This window comes from Antechinus flavipes, chromosome 2 (assembly GCF_016432865.1).
Source record: "Antechinus flavipes isolate AdamAnt ecotype Samford, QLD, Australia chromosome 2, AdamAnt_v2, whole genome shotgun sequence".
Lineage (NCBI taxonomy): Eukaryota > Metazoa > Chordata > Mammalia > Dasyuromorphia > Dasyuridae > Antechinus > Antechinus flavipes.
In genome coordinates this window covers 272,661,669-272,679,283 of record NC_067399.1, presented here as the reverse complement: position 1 = coordinate 272,679,283, position 17,615 = coordinate 272,661,669, and the positions used below count along the sequence as shown (strand labels likewise).

The 17,615-nt window shown below is 35.0% G+C and overlaps 1 protein-coding gene across 1 annotated transcript in view; it reads right to left on the bottom strand.

Annotated features, from left to right (window-relative positions):
- BUB1B (BUB1 mitotic checkpoint serine/threonine kinase B) overlaps positions 1–17,615 on the bottom strand; it is a 67,705-nt gene that overhangs the window by 4,423 nt on the left and 45,667 nt on the right. Inside the window, exons 16-21 of the mRNA XM_051977068.1 lie at positions 11,145–11,296; positions 10,774–10,914; positions 5,914–6,014; positions 4,203–4,364; positions 2,291–2,433; positions 418–589 (exon numbers count right to left, since the gene is read on the bottom strand). Coding sequence (XP_051833028.1) covers positions 418–589; positions 2,291–2,433; positions 4,203–4,364; positions 5,914–6,014; positions 10,774–10,914; positions 11,145–11,296 — 871 coding nt within the window. The remainder of the gene's footprint in view (positions 1–417; positions 590–2,290; positions 2,434–4,202; positions 4,365–5,913; positions 6,015–10,773; positions 10,915–11,144; positions 11,297–17,615) is intronic.

The following is a 17,615-nucleotide window of genomic DNA, read 5'->3' as shown; positions in this document are numbered from 1 at the left end:
ATAATGCCTTAATTTCTATATCACATTATTATTATCATCCTTATTTCTAATATACTTTCACATAGAGTAGATCTTTTGAGATAATAACAAAGTTTACTTTCATTTTATAGTAAAAGAAATAAGGTTCAGAAGTTATGGCTTGATCATGGTTACAAGACTTAACTGGCATAGGGGAAAAGAATTCATGCTCACTTGTATATGGTGGTGGGGAGAGGTGGGAAAGGAGTCTGTATGGTTGTATCCCTTAGTGAAATATTTAAACAGCCATGTTATATTTCACTTTATTTTATAATACAAGAACAGAGATAAAGAACAATAAATAAAGAGCTAGGTCATTTAGCTCTTACAGCATGCTCAAAAGAGGAAGAATCTAAGAAATTAGCTCTATTTTTGTTCATGACCATTTTATACACTTACTTGGTAAGGAGAAACACAGTTGGCAAAAATTTTTTGTTCTTCTAAGATCTGTACAGTCCGAAAGCCTTGTAGGGTAGGAAGTTCTGGCTGTACCTTCAGGTCTACACTGTAGGAGAAGTCCACTATCTTCAAAGCCTGGTCATTTTCATTACAGACACAGGCACTAATAATCCTGAGCACAGATTTCAAAAGGAAGAAAAGTGCTAAGTTATAGCATCCCCAAGTTGCCTAGGGGAGAAAACATAGAACAAAACAAAACTTATACTGCAGTTACTTAGCCATGCCTAAGGCCCCCTCCAATGGTTAGTTCAGAAACTACATCTCTAAGAGTATTCCAATGAAGAGCAAAAGGTTACTTGAAGAGGACAGTAAGAAAACCATTTCAAAAGGAACATTTAGATCATTACACAATTATTTGGAAACATTTTTACTAAGCTGCTACAGCACAATGGACAATGGGGGCAGTGTGTGGACAGTGTGTAGCAGTGTTCTCCACTGGACTTGAGTGACAACAAATTTCATAGGCTGATTAAGAGTTGTGACAGAGGAAATGAAAATGCATATAAAAGTAAGCCATGATTGTGTTCACAGCAATCGTACAGTATTTTCTAAGAATTGTTCACATTCTTCCTTCTTGAAATTATCCAGAAACAAAAGAAAGATGTTTTTCTTAAAAGTTAAATAGATGGAAGTTTTAGATGCTCACACTGTGAAACTTACTGGATTTTCTATTAATTTGACATTGTACATATCTTTGTTCTAAAATGAAGCATCCTAATATATTTTACTAGAAATAAAGATTTATTATAATGACTTCCTAACACTCAAATAATTGACTTATCTATATATCTATACTCATCTAAGGTATATATAGCTGTTCTCCAAATAGAGAAGCTTTCATGAAAACTTAAAAGTAGCTATTAACTCCTGATAGAAACAAATGAACTATGTTTCACCTTCAATTTGTTCTCTTCTTTTTATACAACTAGGAAATATCATATTTTCAAATAATTTGCATTTGTAGATCCAATTGCATATTTAGTTTCACTTAAAACCAGGACAGGCTCTTTCACTTTAAAGTTATTAACTGCAGAAGTTTTTATTGAGTATAGAACTTCACTTTTTAAAAATTATTAGAGTGAAATTCCGAAACACTTTTGGAATTGAAAGAGCTAGGGGGTTTAAAAAAAAAAAAAAAAAAAAGCTTTACAATGTTAATTCAGTTTCTTTATGGATCCATCTATGTATTTTACTGATGCCCCCTGGTGGCTTGGGGAAGAATTTCCTGTACCTGGCTAAGTTCAAATGCTATTTAAGCAAGGAGAGCTGTAGAAAGCTTACACAATTGTCATTAGCTGAGATCCTCAGCTTTGCATTGCAGTCCTGGCTGACTTGTAGGGCTACTTAGGATGAGCTGACACTGCCTATTTCATTCAAGGGTTTTATTATCTTGCTCTGGATTCTAGGGGTTCTTTAGATATCCACTTTATAGATATAGGCACATAACTGAAGGCTCTTCCCTCCTTTATGGTTATGATCATCTAGTCCAATCTCCATCCAAGAACACCAAAATCAATAACCTTCCCATAGATTAGAGTTCTATTGATTGTTATGTAATGTTGTGCCTTATTTATTTGAGGACATGGCCATATTTCTTTATTTCTTGAGACTCAAAATATTAATCTCAGACAGAAAAATAAGAAATTTCTAGAGGTGGTCCCAAATAGACTGTTCTTAACCATCACTGATTTTTAGTAAGCAGAAATTTTATTCTTAAATGCATTCACGTTCATCAAAAGACATGAGAAAGTAGCAAGAATTTCAAGTCTTAAGGCAGAGCACAAGTGAAACACAATGAAAAACAGTATCCAACCTGTTTCCAAGTATCAGACTTTGAGGACCCAAATCTCCATGTACTATTTCTGCTTTGTGCAGCTTCTCCACTAATGCCAAGAGATTGTGAATAAACAAAATTGCTACTCTAGAATCAACGGATTCACTGTGCTGCAGGAGATCCTGGAAACAGAAAACAGAAAACTAATGGGAACATGCCATAAGCTAAATTCTTGTTTCAGATATATACACCATGCATAAATTAAGAGTACACCTATCGATATTTCTAATAAGTTCAGAATTTGAACAAAAGTTTAAATTCCCAGGACATCTATCAATCATCCTCTCCCTTTCATCTTTCTTCAACTCCTTCCCTTATCTACAAACATCACTCAAAAAAACTCTGCTAAATCCTTCCCCTCCACTTCTCCCTCAGCATCAAGTTCTTCTTTTAACCCTTTGCAATCTGACTTCAATTCTAATCAGGATTTTCTAATGACCAACCCAATGATGTTTTCTTGGTATTTCTTCTCAAACCTTTGAACCTAATTCTTTTTGAAATACTTTCTAACACTTGATTCATGTGACACTCAACTCTACTGGTTCTTTCTGTCTGCTCCTCTCTTCTGTGAGCTCTCTTTTCTCCCAAAACCTAAATATGGGCTTTCTCCAAAGTTCTATCTCCTCTCTTCTCACAACTTTCTTTGCAATCTCATCTACTTCTAATGGCTTCAATTATCATCTTCCTGTGGATAACTTCTTGAAGTATAGCTCTAGCTTCAATCCTTCTTTCAAGATCCAGTCTGTATTTCCATTCACCTGTTGAACAGGTTATCAAATCCCACTGCTTCCTCAAAAACATGCTCAAAACCAAATTTAACATCCCTGCATTACCCTCTTGAATCACCACCTCCTCCTAACAATCTTACTTTTCTTATCACCATTTCGCCAGAAAGCAAAGTTCAAATCTTTAGTCATTCACTTTTCCCCACATAAAACCTAAGTCTACCCTGGTTGACAAGTCTTATATTTACCTCTTTTTCCATTCTTACTTCCATCATCCTAGGTTAGAAATTTTTTTTTTTGCCTAAACTATTATAATAACCCAAGTGGTTTCTCTATTCCAATTCATGCTAAACAAAACTGCCAGATGAATATTCCTAAAGTACAACATTGATCATCTTTTTTTGGCTTAAAAAAATTCAGAAATTTCTTCACTGTTTAAGTCCAAACTCATTATTCGGATATTCAAAGCTCCTTCAAACATGACTCTAATCTATCTTCCCAGTTTTACCTTGTATTACTTTCCTGTAAGTATTCTATGATCTAGGCAAACTGGATAACAGTAGAAATGTGGTATAATGGGGGAAAATTGAACTTGGAGTCTATAGACATGGATACAAAATTCAGTTTTGCTGCTCACTACTATATAATTAAATAACTATAAGTTATTTAATCTCCCTAGGCCTTAATTTTCCTGCCTGAAATTAGAAAGTTAGAATGGATAATTTCTAACATCCTTTTCAATTCTGCATCTTAGGATTTTATGGATCTTTTGCTCCCAAATATACTCCAAGAACTTTGACTCATTTTCTTTTCTCAACTGTGAATATTGTCCCACAACCCCATTGGACTACTAAGATCCTGCTCTATTCTTGAAGCCTGACATATAAACTCCTGAGGAATACTATACTCATCTCTGAATCCTCTGCAGCAGCCAGTATAGTAGGTTACATTCATAATACGTGCTAAACAAGTGACAGCTAAATTGAATGAAACTTCATTCCAATCAAACTCATATGCTTTTCCTGATGAATGTATATGCCAAATAGAAAAGAAACAGAACTAGTATCAGACACTTAATTAACAAAAACCTCTGCAGGTCATATTTCACTATATTTACTTGAGAAATATATACATGTTACAGTTTTAAAGAAAGTAATCCAACAAACCCAAAGTGTGAAAAAATTTATATTCTGATGCAAAATAATACAGCCATCTTGGTATAGATAACAGCTGCAGTCAGCACTGAAATTGTGATCAAACTCTTCATTCAGACGCTCTCTTAAGTTGAAGATGATATAATAATCCCATGGTACAGGCTGAGAATACACCTGAAAATGATTGTTTAAAAATAAAAAGACTAATTGTATCAATTAAATTAAATTCAAAGTCCCAACCTTTCCCTTCTTTCTTTTCTTCCCTCTACAGAAGTGGTGACTACAGATGAATAATGACAGATAATGTCAATAGTGGTTGGTTTTTATGAACTGCTTCCCTACCCTCTCCCCCCCGCACCTCCCCACACACTCTCTTTTATTCTATTATAAAGGAACTCCATTATAATTTATTCCCTTTTGGAAGCTACTCCTTTTGGGAGGGTGAAAAGCTATAAAAACAAAAGAAGCCAATCAAATTTATTTGAAATATATAAACAAATCAGTCTGTCTTAATTCCAACAGGGCTATGACCCAGAAATTTCAAGTCCTACAAACAACTGCAACAAAGATGTGGCCATAGCTAAGTCACTTCTATGATAGTTTCACTTCTAGAATGAACTAAATTTTGCTGATTCATTTGGAAAGGCAGATCAAAAAGTCAGTCAAGTGAAATCTTTTAGCATTCTAATGCTAATTATAAAAGTCTGGCATCTAAATTACTTAAGTACTGTTCATATACAAAAATGTATTATTTGAACCCCACTATGTCTATAAAGCTACATGGGGGCAACTCGGTGGCAATGTAGGGACAGAATTCACATCTGGTCTCAGACACTCACTTGTGTGTGACCCTGAGCATGTCCCTCAACCCTATGTGCTTCAAGTTTCCTCATCTGGGAAATGAGATGGAGAAGAAAATGGCCAATCACTCTAGTTTTCTTTGCTAAGAAAAGCCTAAGTGGGATCATGAAGAGTCAGGCAGGACTGAAAACTGAACAACAGCAGCAACACATTTGTAAGGATAAATTATGATTATTGATATGATCATCAAAACTCAGTGACCCAAGAGGTGCAGAGCAGAAAAGTAGCATCCTACTTCACCTCTTAGCCCATAACCTTAGTATTTCTGGGTATGCTGGGGTGGAGAGAAGGGTAGAGGAAACACTCCTGCAGCTTTTCTTTTGGTATATAGATAAAATTTTGGTATAAAAAGAGAAATTTTGTTTCCTTATAACTTGGTGAGCCAGTGGTTGGATTACTAACTAAATTACATTTCCTTCTTCAGCATACCTAAAAGTTAATGAAGCTCTTCTGAAATACTAATCTGAGCTAAATTCAAGTTTTCTTTTTTGTTTTCTACTTCCCAGGCTAGTGATGGGAATTTTTATCTAGCTTACAAGTCTCTGTGACATTGCCAGTTCCAAAATCTGGTAACTTAAAAGCTGAGAGGCTGACATTATCCTGACACATTTTGCTTGATGTCTAATTCCTATGATACTCAATTCCTGACTCCTATCCGCGAATCTCTAATTCTTTTTATTTGACCCCAATCTCACTCAAAATTGGTCTTTTTATCTATCCATGGACTTTGAGGAAAGGGAATTCTATACATTTCTGGAGAAGCTAAAAGCACCAAGTATCCCATATAATTACTAATGCTAGAAAAATCTATTCACATAAAATATTTAAGTTGAAATGGAGAATATAAACACTTTTTTCTTACCTTTATTAGAGTTAATTTTTCAGAGTTGCTAGGAACTATCCAAAATATCCTGTAATCTTCACCGATCAAGTTTTCCTGCTTGATATAGTAATCCTCATTGCCTGTTAAGAAATTTTTTACTTTTATGAATTACACTAAGCATTGCTACACTTAGCCTTAGTGTCTACCTTAAGTGTAAGAAATATCATATTCATATCAAGTAGCATTTAGAATAACTTTCAAAATCTTTTTTAATAGTACTTTTCCCACCAATTGCATATCAAAACAATTCAGTTTCTATCATTATATAATGCTGCTACCATGTACAATATTTTACTGATTCTGTTCATATCATTTTGCCACCACAAAAAGGGCTACTATAAATATTTCTGTACACAGTCCTTTTCCCTTTATGATTTCTTTGGGATACAGATAGTATTGGTATTGTTAGATCAAAAGATATGCAAAGTTTGGTTGTACTTTATAAATTGCTTCAAATTGCTCTCCAGAATGACTGGATCAATTCACAATTCCACCGACAGTGTATTAGTGTCACATTTTCCCCCATATCCTCTACGATTATCATTTTCCTTTTTTGTCATATTAGCCAATTTGATAAGCGTGAGATAGTACTTCAAAGTTGTTTCAATTTGTATTTCTCTAATTAGGATTCTCAGCACTTCTTCATATGCCTATAGAAAGCTTTGATTTCTTCACTGGAAAATTTCATTTATATCTTTTGACTTCTTATCAATTGGGGAATTGTTTGTATTCTCATTTATTTGATTCAATTCTCTATATTTAATAAATGAAGCTTTTAGCAGAGACACTTGCTGACAAAATTATTTCTCAGCTTTGTTTTCCTTCTAATCTTGGCTGGATTAATTTGTGCAAAAAGCTTTTAAATATAATCGAATTTGTCTGTTTTAAATTTCATAATGTTTTCCATCTCCTTTGGTTATGAACCTGTTACTTAATTTTTCCTTTTAGAATCTGGATGCTATACCAGTTAGTTGGTTCTTATGTTTTTTGTATTGCTATTACTTCATTTCCTTTGATAACTTTTAGCAAGATGTAATTTCCTTCCTTATCTCTTTTAATTAGATCTATTTTTTTTTTTGCTTTGCCTAACATCACAACTGCTAATCCTGCTTTTTTTTATTTCAGCTGAAGCATAGTAGATTCTTCTCTAGCCCACATGTTGTAAGATTCTGATTTTTGTTCCCTTCCACACTTTCCAGTTCCTTTTTATGAGATTCTTCATCCCATTCACTTTTACTTATGATAACTATTTCCCTCCATTCTATTTTCCCTCCTGTTTGCTTTGTTTTCTTTCACTCTTTCCCTCCTCAATAGTACTTTGTTTCTGCTACCACCTCCCCCAATCTGTCCTTTCTTCTGTTAGTCACTCTCCTCCTCTTTTTATCTTCACCACCTCTTATTTTCCTGTTGGGTAATATAGGTTTCTTTTTTCAATTAATTATGTATATTATTCCCTTTTTGAGCCAATACTGATGAGTAAGGTTCAAGGAATGGCTGGCTATCACAAATTCTCCCATCTTTCCCTCTACTATAATAGGTTTTTCTGCACTTCTTCATGTGAATAATTTACTCCATTCTACTGCTTCCTTCCTTCTGCATCCAGTGTATTCTTCTTTCTCATACCTTATTTTTTTTAATGTCACTTTAATTCACTCTATATCAAAACCTTTGATGTACTATCTGTACTAAATTTTAAAAAAATTTAAATTATTATAAGTATCATCTTCCCATGTAGGGATGTAAATAGCTCAACTCCATTGAAGTCTATGTTTTCTATTCTCTTTTTAACTTTTTAGGCTTCTCTTGGGTCTTAATACTGGAGATCCTATTTTTTGTTCAACTCTGGTCTTCTTATGAAAGCTTGAAATCTTCCTATTTCACTGAAGTACCATTTTTTCCCCTTGACATATTATGCTTAATTTTGCTGGATAGGTGATGCTTGGTTGTAGTCCTACTCCTTTGTCTTCTGGAATATAATTTTTCATGATCTCTGACACTTTGCTATTTTTATTTTATTTTTTCCTAATTATATTTTTTCTTTTTATTGAATAAGAAAAAACAGAATAGAAAAAAGACAGAAAAAGAAAATGTCTTGGGCCCAGCAGAACATCAGGGAGGATTCAAAGTATATAACAATAAATTTCTACTTCAAGAAAGCATATATAATAGAAGAAATAATATTAATGAGTATCCTTTTTTTTTTTTTTGTGCTTCCTTGTAGGTCATTATTTTGTTCTCTGCTGAGTACTTTTTATTCTTTTTCCCCCTTTTATTTGCTCCCTCTCCTAAGCAAGCTATAAGTTAAGCATAAAAATATTTATATAGACATATATACATATTCACACAGACCCAAACACATATACATATATCTATAAACATACATTTATAAACATAAACAATAACTATATGCCAACATACTCACATATATTCATACATATGCATCTAAAATAATATGGCTGACATATAATGTAGATTTCTTTCTTGACTCAATCTTTAATTTTGACTTTGTCTAATATAAACGATTACTATTCATAATAACAGTATTATCATGATACTATTTAGAGCAAAAATAGTAAATAAATTCTTAACTATTGTAGCTCCTTAAAGTCCTGTGTAATCCTTACTGTGGCTCCCTGATATCTGAATTATTTCTTTCTGCCTACCAGCAGTATTTATTCCTTAATATTCCTTGGAGTTTTTATTTTAGATCTCTTTCCCAAGGTGATTGGTAGATTCTTTCAATGCCTATTTTGTCCTCTAGTTCAAGAATATGAGAACGTTTTCCTTGATAAATTTCTTGAAAGATGCTGTGCAGACAAGAGAACTGCTCGGTTCTGCAAACATATATTGTATCTAGGCTATACTGCAACATATCCAACATATATAGGACTGCTTGCCATCTAGGGGAGGGGGTGGAGGGAGGGAGGGGAAAAATTGGAACAGAAATGAGTGCAAGGGATAATGTTGTAAAAAAAATTACCCTGGCATGGATTCTGTCAATATAAAGTAATTATTAAATAAAAATTAAAAAAAAAAAAAAAAGAAAGATGCTGTGCAGATCCTCCTTTTGATTATGGCATCAGGTAGCCCAATGATTCTGACATTGTCTCTCCTGTATCTATTTTCCAATGAAATATTTTACTTGATCTTCTGGGGGTTTTTTCATTCTTTTGAATTTAATTCTCATAGAGTCATTAGCTTTCATTTGCCCAATTTTAACTTTTTTAAGGAATTGTTTTTCTCAGTTAACTTTTGTACTTTTAACTTATTGGAGACAATAAAAGATCTGAACTTTTATCACCTGGCTGAGTTTTGGGTGATTATAACTCTTAACTGATACTAAGACTGCCTCCAGAAAATCTGCTTTCTCCCAGAGAGAACCACCATTATATTATTTTAAAGAAAAAGAACATCACAATCTTCCAAGGAGGATCAAATGAGTTAATATTTATAAAAATCTTTTTAAACCTTAAAGCATTACATAAAGGCTGACTATTATTATTATTATTATTATTATTATATCCATTTGACATGTAAGAAACAGATTGTGAATGATTGTAGAACATATTTGTGTTTACCTATCTAGCAAATATTAGATGAGGAATATTACAAAGCAGTACTTTTCCATTTGGCCAATTGTATTCAAGGAGTTGTTTTTGTCAATGGATTTTTGTATCCCTTTTTCCATTTGGTCCATTCTACTTTTTAAACAATTCTTTTTTCAAGCTATTGACCTTTTCCCCCATAACTCCTCTTGCATCACTTTCATTTCTTTTCCCATTTTTTCTTCTAATGTGATTTTTAAATTCCTTTTTGAGCTTCCATGAGTTCTGGGCCTGAGACCATTTCCTATTTTTCTCTGGGGTTTTGCCCATAGGTTGATACTGTTGTCCTCCTCTGAAGTTTGTGTCTCAGTCTTCCTTGTCACCATAATAACTTTCTATGTCAGATTCTTTTTTTGTTATTTTTGCTCATCTTTTTGGCCATTTCCCTTTCTCTTAAATTTAAGGCCTCTGCTCTCAAAATGAAAAGGGTACTCTCTCAGTACCCCTAGTGTGCTAGGGGATATCTATAAGCCCTTGGCTACTTACATGGTGCTGCACTGATATTACCCTGAGGGCCACCTTCATGTCTGGTGCTATATTGATAGGAGTATCATGGGGGGTGGTTGGTACTGCTGGAAGCTGTAGGAGTTTAGCAGCTTTCCTAAGGCTGAGCTGGGATCCCAATGCTGAGGTGAATGAGGTATTTCTGTGTTTGTCTGGGGCTACACTAAAACATGTGGTGGTTCTTGGAGCAGAAGTTTGGCTTTGCTGAGGCATGTGAGGGGGTTCTGGTGTTGGCATCTGCCTGCTCCATCTCACTGGGATGCTTCCTGTCCTGGATTGTGTTCCCCTTTGACCCAAGCAAGACAGACTTTCTTGCTGACCTTCCAAGTTTCTTTGGGCTAAAAGATTGGCTCACCCTGTGATTTATTTTATTTTTTGCAGAATGTGTTGTTCCAGAATGTAACTTGAGGCATGCATTTGAGTTGTTTGTAAGTGAAAACGGGAGAGTTATGGTGATTTACTGCTTACTCCACCACTTTGACTCCCAGAAGTCTGAGGATCATAATTTCTAATTAATTCATCAAAATCATGTTTTAATTAAAGAAGCTTACAGGATAAATGACAAACTGTTGTTGATTAAGCCCTGGTTCACCATTATTTTTTATTTCTATAGGTTTCTATAGGTTTTGTTTTCCTGTCCAAAAACTTCTAAGATATTTGCTATAGCATCCAAGTGTACCCAATCATCTCCAAGAGTTAAAAAGGGATGTAGGCTTTTAATGATACTTACCTAACTCAATCTCTTTTTCTACTTCTAACTCAGGCATGGATCTCTCCTCTAAATAGAATTCTGGAGAGGCCCTTAACTCTGGCAGTGAGTCAAGCAGTTGCTTACGTTGCTGTAAGCACCAGGGTGAAAGGGAAGAATTATCTGTAGGGGCAGAAGTGAAAGTGTTATCCAATACATCTGAAATTAAAAGAGAAATTTCAAATGAAAAAAAGAACAGAGTATGTTACCAATATTCACTTAACAAAGTGATTTCCCAGATTAAATCAGGGCCATGCTATACACTTTAGATATTTCAGGATTCATGGCCATTTCTTCATAACACATGCTAGAACTACTAAGATAGGTTTTTATTAGGCTTAGGAATCACTTACCCAAAGGATGAATGATACTCTCATCATTAGTAAGTTCTAATTTCTCAGGAATCTGAAGGTATTTAGTTGAGGAAATACTTCTAATTGAGGAAGCAGAAGAACCTGAGAATCCAGAGGAGTAGGTGTTTTCTTGACTGTTTTCCACAATTGGGCTGTAAGAAATACAGTAAGTCAACCTCCAGCAGAAGGAATAAATGCTAATTCTTTCTCATTTAAATGAAATTCATTAGTTAAAAAAAGAGGAAAGAATTCAACTCTAATTTCAATGGCCTTTAAAAAAAATTGTTTTCAACACTACCCCAAGTTATTAACAACATAAATTATTTCCAGATATACACTCTCAATGCCCTCCCTAAGTGAAACTTCCTTTATAATAAAGAAAAACAGTTAAGAAAAAAAGAATTGGCAAAACAACCATACACTTAGTCCCTCACCTCTACAAGGAAAAGGAGTTTCTCATCCCTTATCTAAGTTATCTTATAACAGTTATTTCTGAATTATACATCATTCAGCTTTACTTTAGTAGGAATTTCTTTTTACATTATTGTAGCTGTTGTATATGCTGTTTTTCACTCTGTATCCATTGACACAAATCTTCCCATTTTTTCCTCTAGATGCCTCATAATTTTAATGTCTTAAGGCCCAATTCAATTGGCTTGCAACTGGATTCCGATTCAACAGCAATTATTTCGCCATTTTAACATGACAAGCAAAGTTTGGATTTTTGAATAAACATTCAATTGTATTTATGGACCTTAATGATATTAAATACATTTTCAAAGGGCTCGTGATGAAAAATGCTATCCACCTCCAGAGAGAGAACTGATGAATTGTGAGTATATTATTTTTTACTGTTTTTCTTTCCTATTTTGGGGACAACATAGCTAATACAAAAATAAGTTTTGCATGACTTCACATATATGACGAGTATCATATTGCTTGCCTTGTCAATGAATGGAGGAGGGAATGGAAGAAAGAGAGGAATTTGGAATTCAAAATTAGAAAAAAAAAGAATTATGAAAATAAAAATTTGGCTCCCTATTAACATACATGAAAATAATTAGGTTTTTTGAATAATCTTCAGATTGTTGTTTCTGCAGCTAAGGAAGCAGAATTAGTCTTGGGCTTCCCACTGAGTTTGGTGCATCCTTAAATAAGGATGTACCTTTCTCCAAACCTCAAGAAATAAATTTCTTCCTTCCCATGTTATTTTCCTCTCCCCATTTTGGCTTAGTAGTCTCCTGAAGGCTGATTGTCATGAATTCCCATTTTGCTGCATAATTTCTATTTCTCCACAAATTTCCCTACTAACATGGTCTGAGCCCAAGCTTTATTATTTCCTCCTATTCCTTCATCTGTATTCCAATCAGATCTATTTCTTTTCCAGGTCAACTCAACCTGTATTACTCAGCTCCTAAATCCATTCTACTGATTCCTTTAGACTCCTACCCCAAACTTAACAGCCTTGAACTTTTCAACTACCACTTTCCACATTTATTCTCTCCTCAAATAACACCATATCTCTTGTAAACTTCACTGAAAATCATTCTTTTTCTAATTTTCCTTCAATTTACAAAACTAAGGAGAGGATGACACTGTTTCTCCACTTTCATACTATTCTTTTACCACTCTTTTCTCCTTGAGTTCACTCAGTGTTAACATCTTCTCTCCATCCTTGTGGCTGGCACCCTGAGTTACTTTCCAAAATTGTTCTGTAACTTTTGTACCTTATTTTTCCCTCATATCATTTCCTGCCATCACCCTCAGAGATCTCAATTTGAGAGTTAATTTTGGGGAGGAATGGGATGCATCAAATAGTTAAAATTACTGATATACCCACCAAAGAATAAAAGAATTTCTAACACTTTGGTTTACTCCTGATGAGAATATTTAAAGGCTTCTGGGTTTTCTTACTCTCTATCAGTGCTTCTCAAGTTATGGTATGCAGACCTCCAGAGGTCCCTAAGACCCTTGCAGGTTGTTAAAGTTATTTTCATAATAGCACCAAGATGTTGTTTGTCTATTAAAATACTCCTTCTTCTACCTACTTATCTGTGAGGTCCAATTTTTTCTATATATTCCCAACTAAAATGACATATTATAATACACTGAAAGCAGAAGCAGATTTGAGAAAACAACTATATTCTATTAGGTTATTTATTAAAGAGACTTGCAAAAATATCTAAAACAATGTCACTCTTGTTAATTTTTTTTTGTTTTGGAAGTTATTTTTTATGTAAATATGATAGTCATGTTAACATGTAATAGGTTTATTATTTTAAATGAATTAATGTTTTCCAAAAATTATCTCTTAATATATATCTCTTTTATACCATAAACATTAGCATAGCCACAAGAACAAAAGCCTTTTGGGGTCTTCTATAATTTTTAAGAATGCAAAGGAGTTCTGAGATCAAAAAGTTTGAGAACTGCACAACATGTACACTCTTATAAATGCTATTAATGCTTAGCCCAGGACCTCACACATATTAGGCATTTAACATTTATTGACTGATTGGTACCAGTGACCTCTCTCTCTATTCCTGAGAATAAAACCATGTAAATTCCCAAATTCAGTATACATAGTCATAATGTGATCCTGGTAAAACTAGCTATCTCCTCCTTGGATCTCACTTGGGCTAAGTTACGTCTCAGAAGAAAGATGTATAGAATCCAGGGGCCTACACCTCAAATGGGTATATGTTATCCTTTGTAGTGACAAATTAGAACTAGCTAAATTCCTTGTAAAGTTGAGCTTTACCTTTCCTTCCTCAAATCTTGAACTGAAAAGTATACATATTCACAATGACTCATTTAGTAGCCTTACAAATGCCAATGATTTCTCTATCAATTTCAGTTACAAACCTGACTTCTCTATCTACAATTTCAGCTCCTTTTTATATGCTGTCCTTCTCCCTTAGTATGTATACTCCTTGAAGGCCTGGGCTCTTTCCTTTTGCTAGTATTTACATTCCCATTATTTAGCACAATGTTTGGCATACAGTAAACGCTGAATAAAACTTTGTTGACTAAGATTCTATGATCTTTATTGCAAAGTTTCTTAACCTTTTATCTGTCCCTGACAACTTTGACAATCTATAAAGACATAATTATTTTCCCACCCAAGTCCTCAGATCCCAGATTAGGAATCTCTCTTGGAATAGGTACTTTGAAATAATACTTTCCCACTATAGCTTAGTTTCTTTCTCCCATTTACTCACACATTAAATTTTTTGTCCCTGACCATGATTTATTATCGCAGATCACCTCTCTCTTGTCAGTTATATTTGTCTCTCTAAATCAGCCTCATGATCTACCACTTTACTATTTCACAGCCTTTAATAACTCTCATAGGACAGCTCAGTGGCACAGTAGAGTTAGGAAGACTCATCTTCCCGAATTCTAATTCACCCTCATATACTTACTAGCTTTGCGATGCTGGGCAAGTTACTTAACCTTGTTTGCCTTAGTTTCCTCATCAATAAAATGAGCTGGAAAAGTAAATGACAAACCACTCCAATGACTTTGTCAAGCAAATTCCAAATGGAATCACAATACTGAAAGGACTAAATAATAACAAACTACTCTCATAGATCTTTGGGCTTTCTTGACATTCACTATTTCAACTCCTTACATATGAATAACCCTGCCACCTTATTTCTCTGCTCTTATCTCCATCTGCCAACCATCATTGAATAAAGTCATGAGATTAGTATAATCTCATCTACAACAAATTAGTCTACAGACTCAGCTAGGCCCTTTGCTATGACTCAACAATTTTTTTACTCTTTCCACTATTTACTTTTTATTTAATTTTCTACAGAAACTTTCAAATCTCCTTTTTGGTCTTACCACTTCCCTTTTCTTAACATTTATAGCAGCTGATTTATGCTTCCTACTTCACCAAGGGGATTAAGAAATACAACATGGCTTCTCCCGGGACCCCACCTCCTTTTCTCAAACTTCTTGGAGTTATTACTCTCTTTCTCTCCACTTTTTTCCTGATCACACTCATTCCAAGTCTTCTAAATGTGCCTTCATTTTATTTCCTGCCCATTTATGTTCCAGTTTTTAATCATCTCCTCCCTCTTTCATATAACTTATGTTACAAAATGAAGCATACATTGTCAAAGGGGCACACAAGTGTTGGTTTTGCTTAACTATGCTTCTCTGTTATAAGGGAGAACTGCACTTTTGGTCATGAAGGTGATAGATATTAGGAAGCAATAAAAAGTGTTTTTAAAAATACTAGATTTATCTCAAAATGCCTGCCTTTGACACTAGCTATGTAAGTTACTTAAACTTTGTAAACCTCAGTGTCCTAATTTGTAAAAGAGAAATTAATACCTGAAGTATTAAAACCTCATATTGTTGCTGGAAAGGTAAAGTAAGATAATGTATGTGAAACGCTTGTTAAATCTTAAATCACATACTGCAACATATCTAACATATATAGGACTGCTTGCCATCTTGGGGAGGGGGTGGAGGAGGGAGGGGAAAAATCGAAATATAAGCGAGTGCAAGGGATAATGTTGTAAAAAATTACCCTGGCATGGATTCTGTCAATATAAAGTTATTATTAAATAAAATTAAATTTAAAAAAATCTTAAATCACAGTCATCAACTGTTATTACTACAGGATAATGACAATACTATTATCAAGAATCTTCAGTAGCTTTCTACTAACTGTAAGAAAAACAACAGATTGCTGGGCTTGTTAGTCAAAGCCTACCCATGTATCCTTATTTCCCATTATTCTTTTTCATACATTCTATATCCTAGTCTATTTAATTTGCTTGATGATCCCAAACCTTTTCTCTCTTCATGCCAGTATGCTAACTGCCCCTTGTATCTGGAATGTACTTTTTCCTCACTTCTGTTTGGAAGCCTAACTGATGGACCACATCTCATTGAAAACTTATTTGATACCACTGGTTAATGATAACTAATCTCTTATTTAATTAGTTTGTATTTATCTGATACATGTTGTAAGCCTTAAGTGTAAGGCACTTAAATTCCATTGTTATTTTGAAATCACTGTCTCTTTCCCACATGATCATATGGTCAGAGTAATCCCATACTTTATGTTTGGGTCTCCTTAATTCTGAAATACCTGTTACTTGACTCATTTACTTTCTGCACCCACTGTCCCGTCTCTACTCTCCTTTGCCAAACGTCACAAAGTTGTCCATTTCTGTGGCTGTTAATCAATCAGTAAACATTTACTAAGTGCTTACTATGTGCCAGGTATCGTGCTAAGCCTTGGCGTTATGAGAAACTCATAATCTAGTGGGAGAGATAACAAACAAACAAACAAGATACAAACAAACTATATGGAAGATGAAAGCACTAGAGTTAAGGGGCTGGGAAGGTTTACTGGAGAAGATGGAATTTTAGTTGGGGTAAAGGAAGCTGGGGAAGGTAGTAGGCCAAGACGAGGAAGGAGAGAATTTTAGACATGGGAGACAATCAGAGAAAATGCCCATAGATGAGATGCAAAGTATCTTGTTCATGAAACAGCAAAGTGGCCATTGTTAGTGGCTCAGGGCCTATATCAGGGTAATGGCAGAGTCAGAGGAGGGAAAGGGAACATCTTTCTTTCTTGTCTGAGAGACAAGTTGCAAAGAGGAAACTAACTATGCCTTGACAACTGACTAGATATATGGGGTAAGAGAAGGGCAAGTCAAAGATAATGCCCAGATTGCAAGTCTGAAGGACTGGGAGGGTGTTCTTGTCTTCAACAATAATAGGGAAATTAGGAAGTAGGGAGGAGTTAGAGAAGGGGATAATGAGTTCAGTTTTGCATATGCCGAGTTGAAAATCCGTACTGGACATCTAGTTTGAGATGTCCCAAAGGCACATGGAGACGCAAGGCCTGCTGGGGAGTTGTTTCAGCCTGTTCTGACTCTTTGGGACCCCATCTATAGGACAGAGATTCTAGCAGTAATTTGCTGTTTCCTTTTTCACTCATTCTTAGAGTCCAAAACTTGAGGAAAACATAAATAGCTTAGGTCCTCCTGCCTCCAGACTTGGTGCTTAGCCCACAGCAGCACCAGCAGAGAGGTTAGGGAAGATAGATAGACTTGGGAGTGGTCGGTGGAGTAATGAAATCCATGAGAGCTGATGAAAGATCATTGAGTGAAACAGGATGGAGGGGCTGGGGCAGAGTCCTGAGAGACACCCAAGAGCAGAAGGCCTGAGCTGGGTGGGGACCCAAAGATTGACCAGTGGTTAGGAAGGCAAACTGGAAATATTGTCCCCCAAACTGAGATGGAAGTGTCACAGAGCTGAGATTAATCAGAAGTGAAAGAGGCTGCCGAGGGGTCGAGAAGGAGGCGGAAACAAGACCCTGGATTGAGCAATTAAGACATCCCAGGTAATCCCGAGGAGAGCAGTTTCAGGGGGATGGCGAGACCAGAAATCAGACTGTAAGAGGGGTGGGAGCCTGTAGGCAGCCTTCTCAAGGAATTT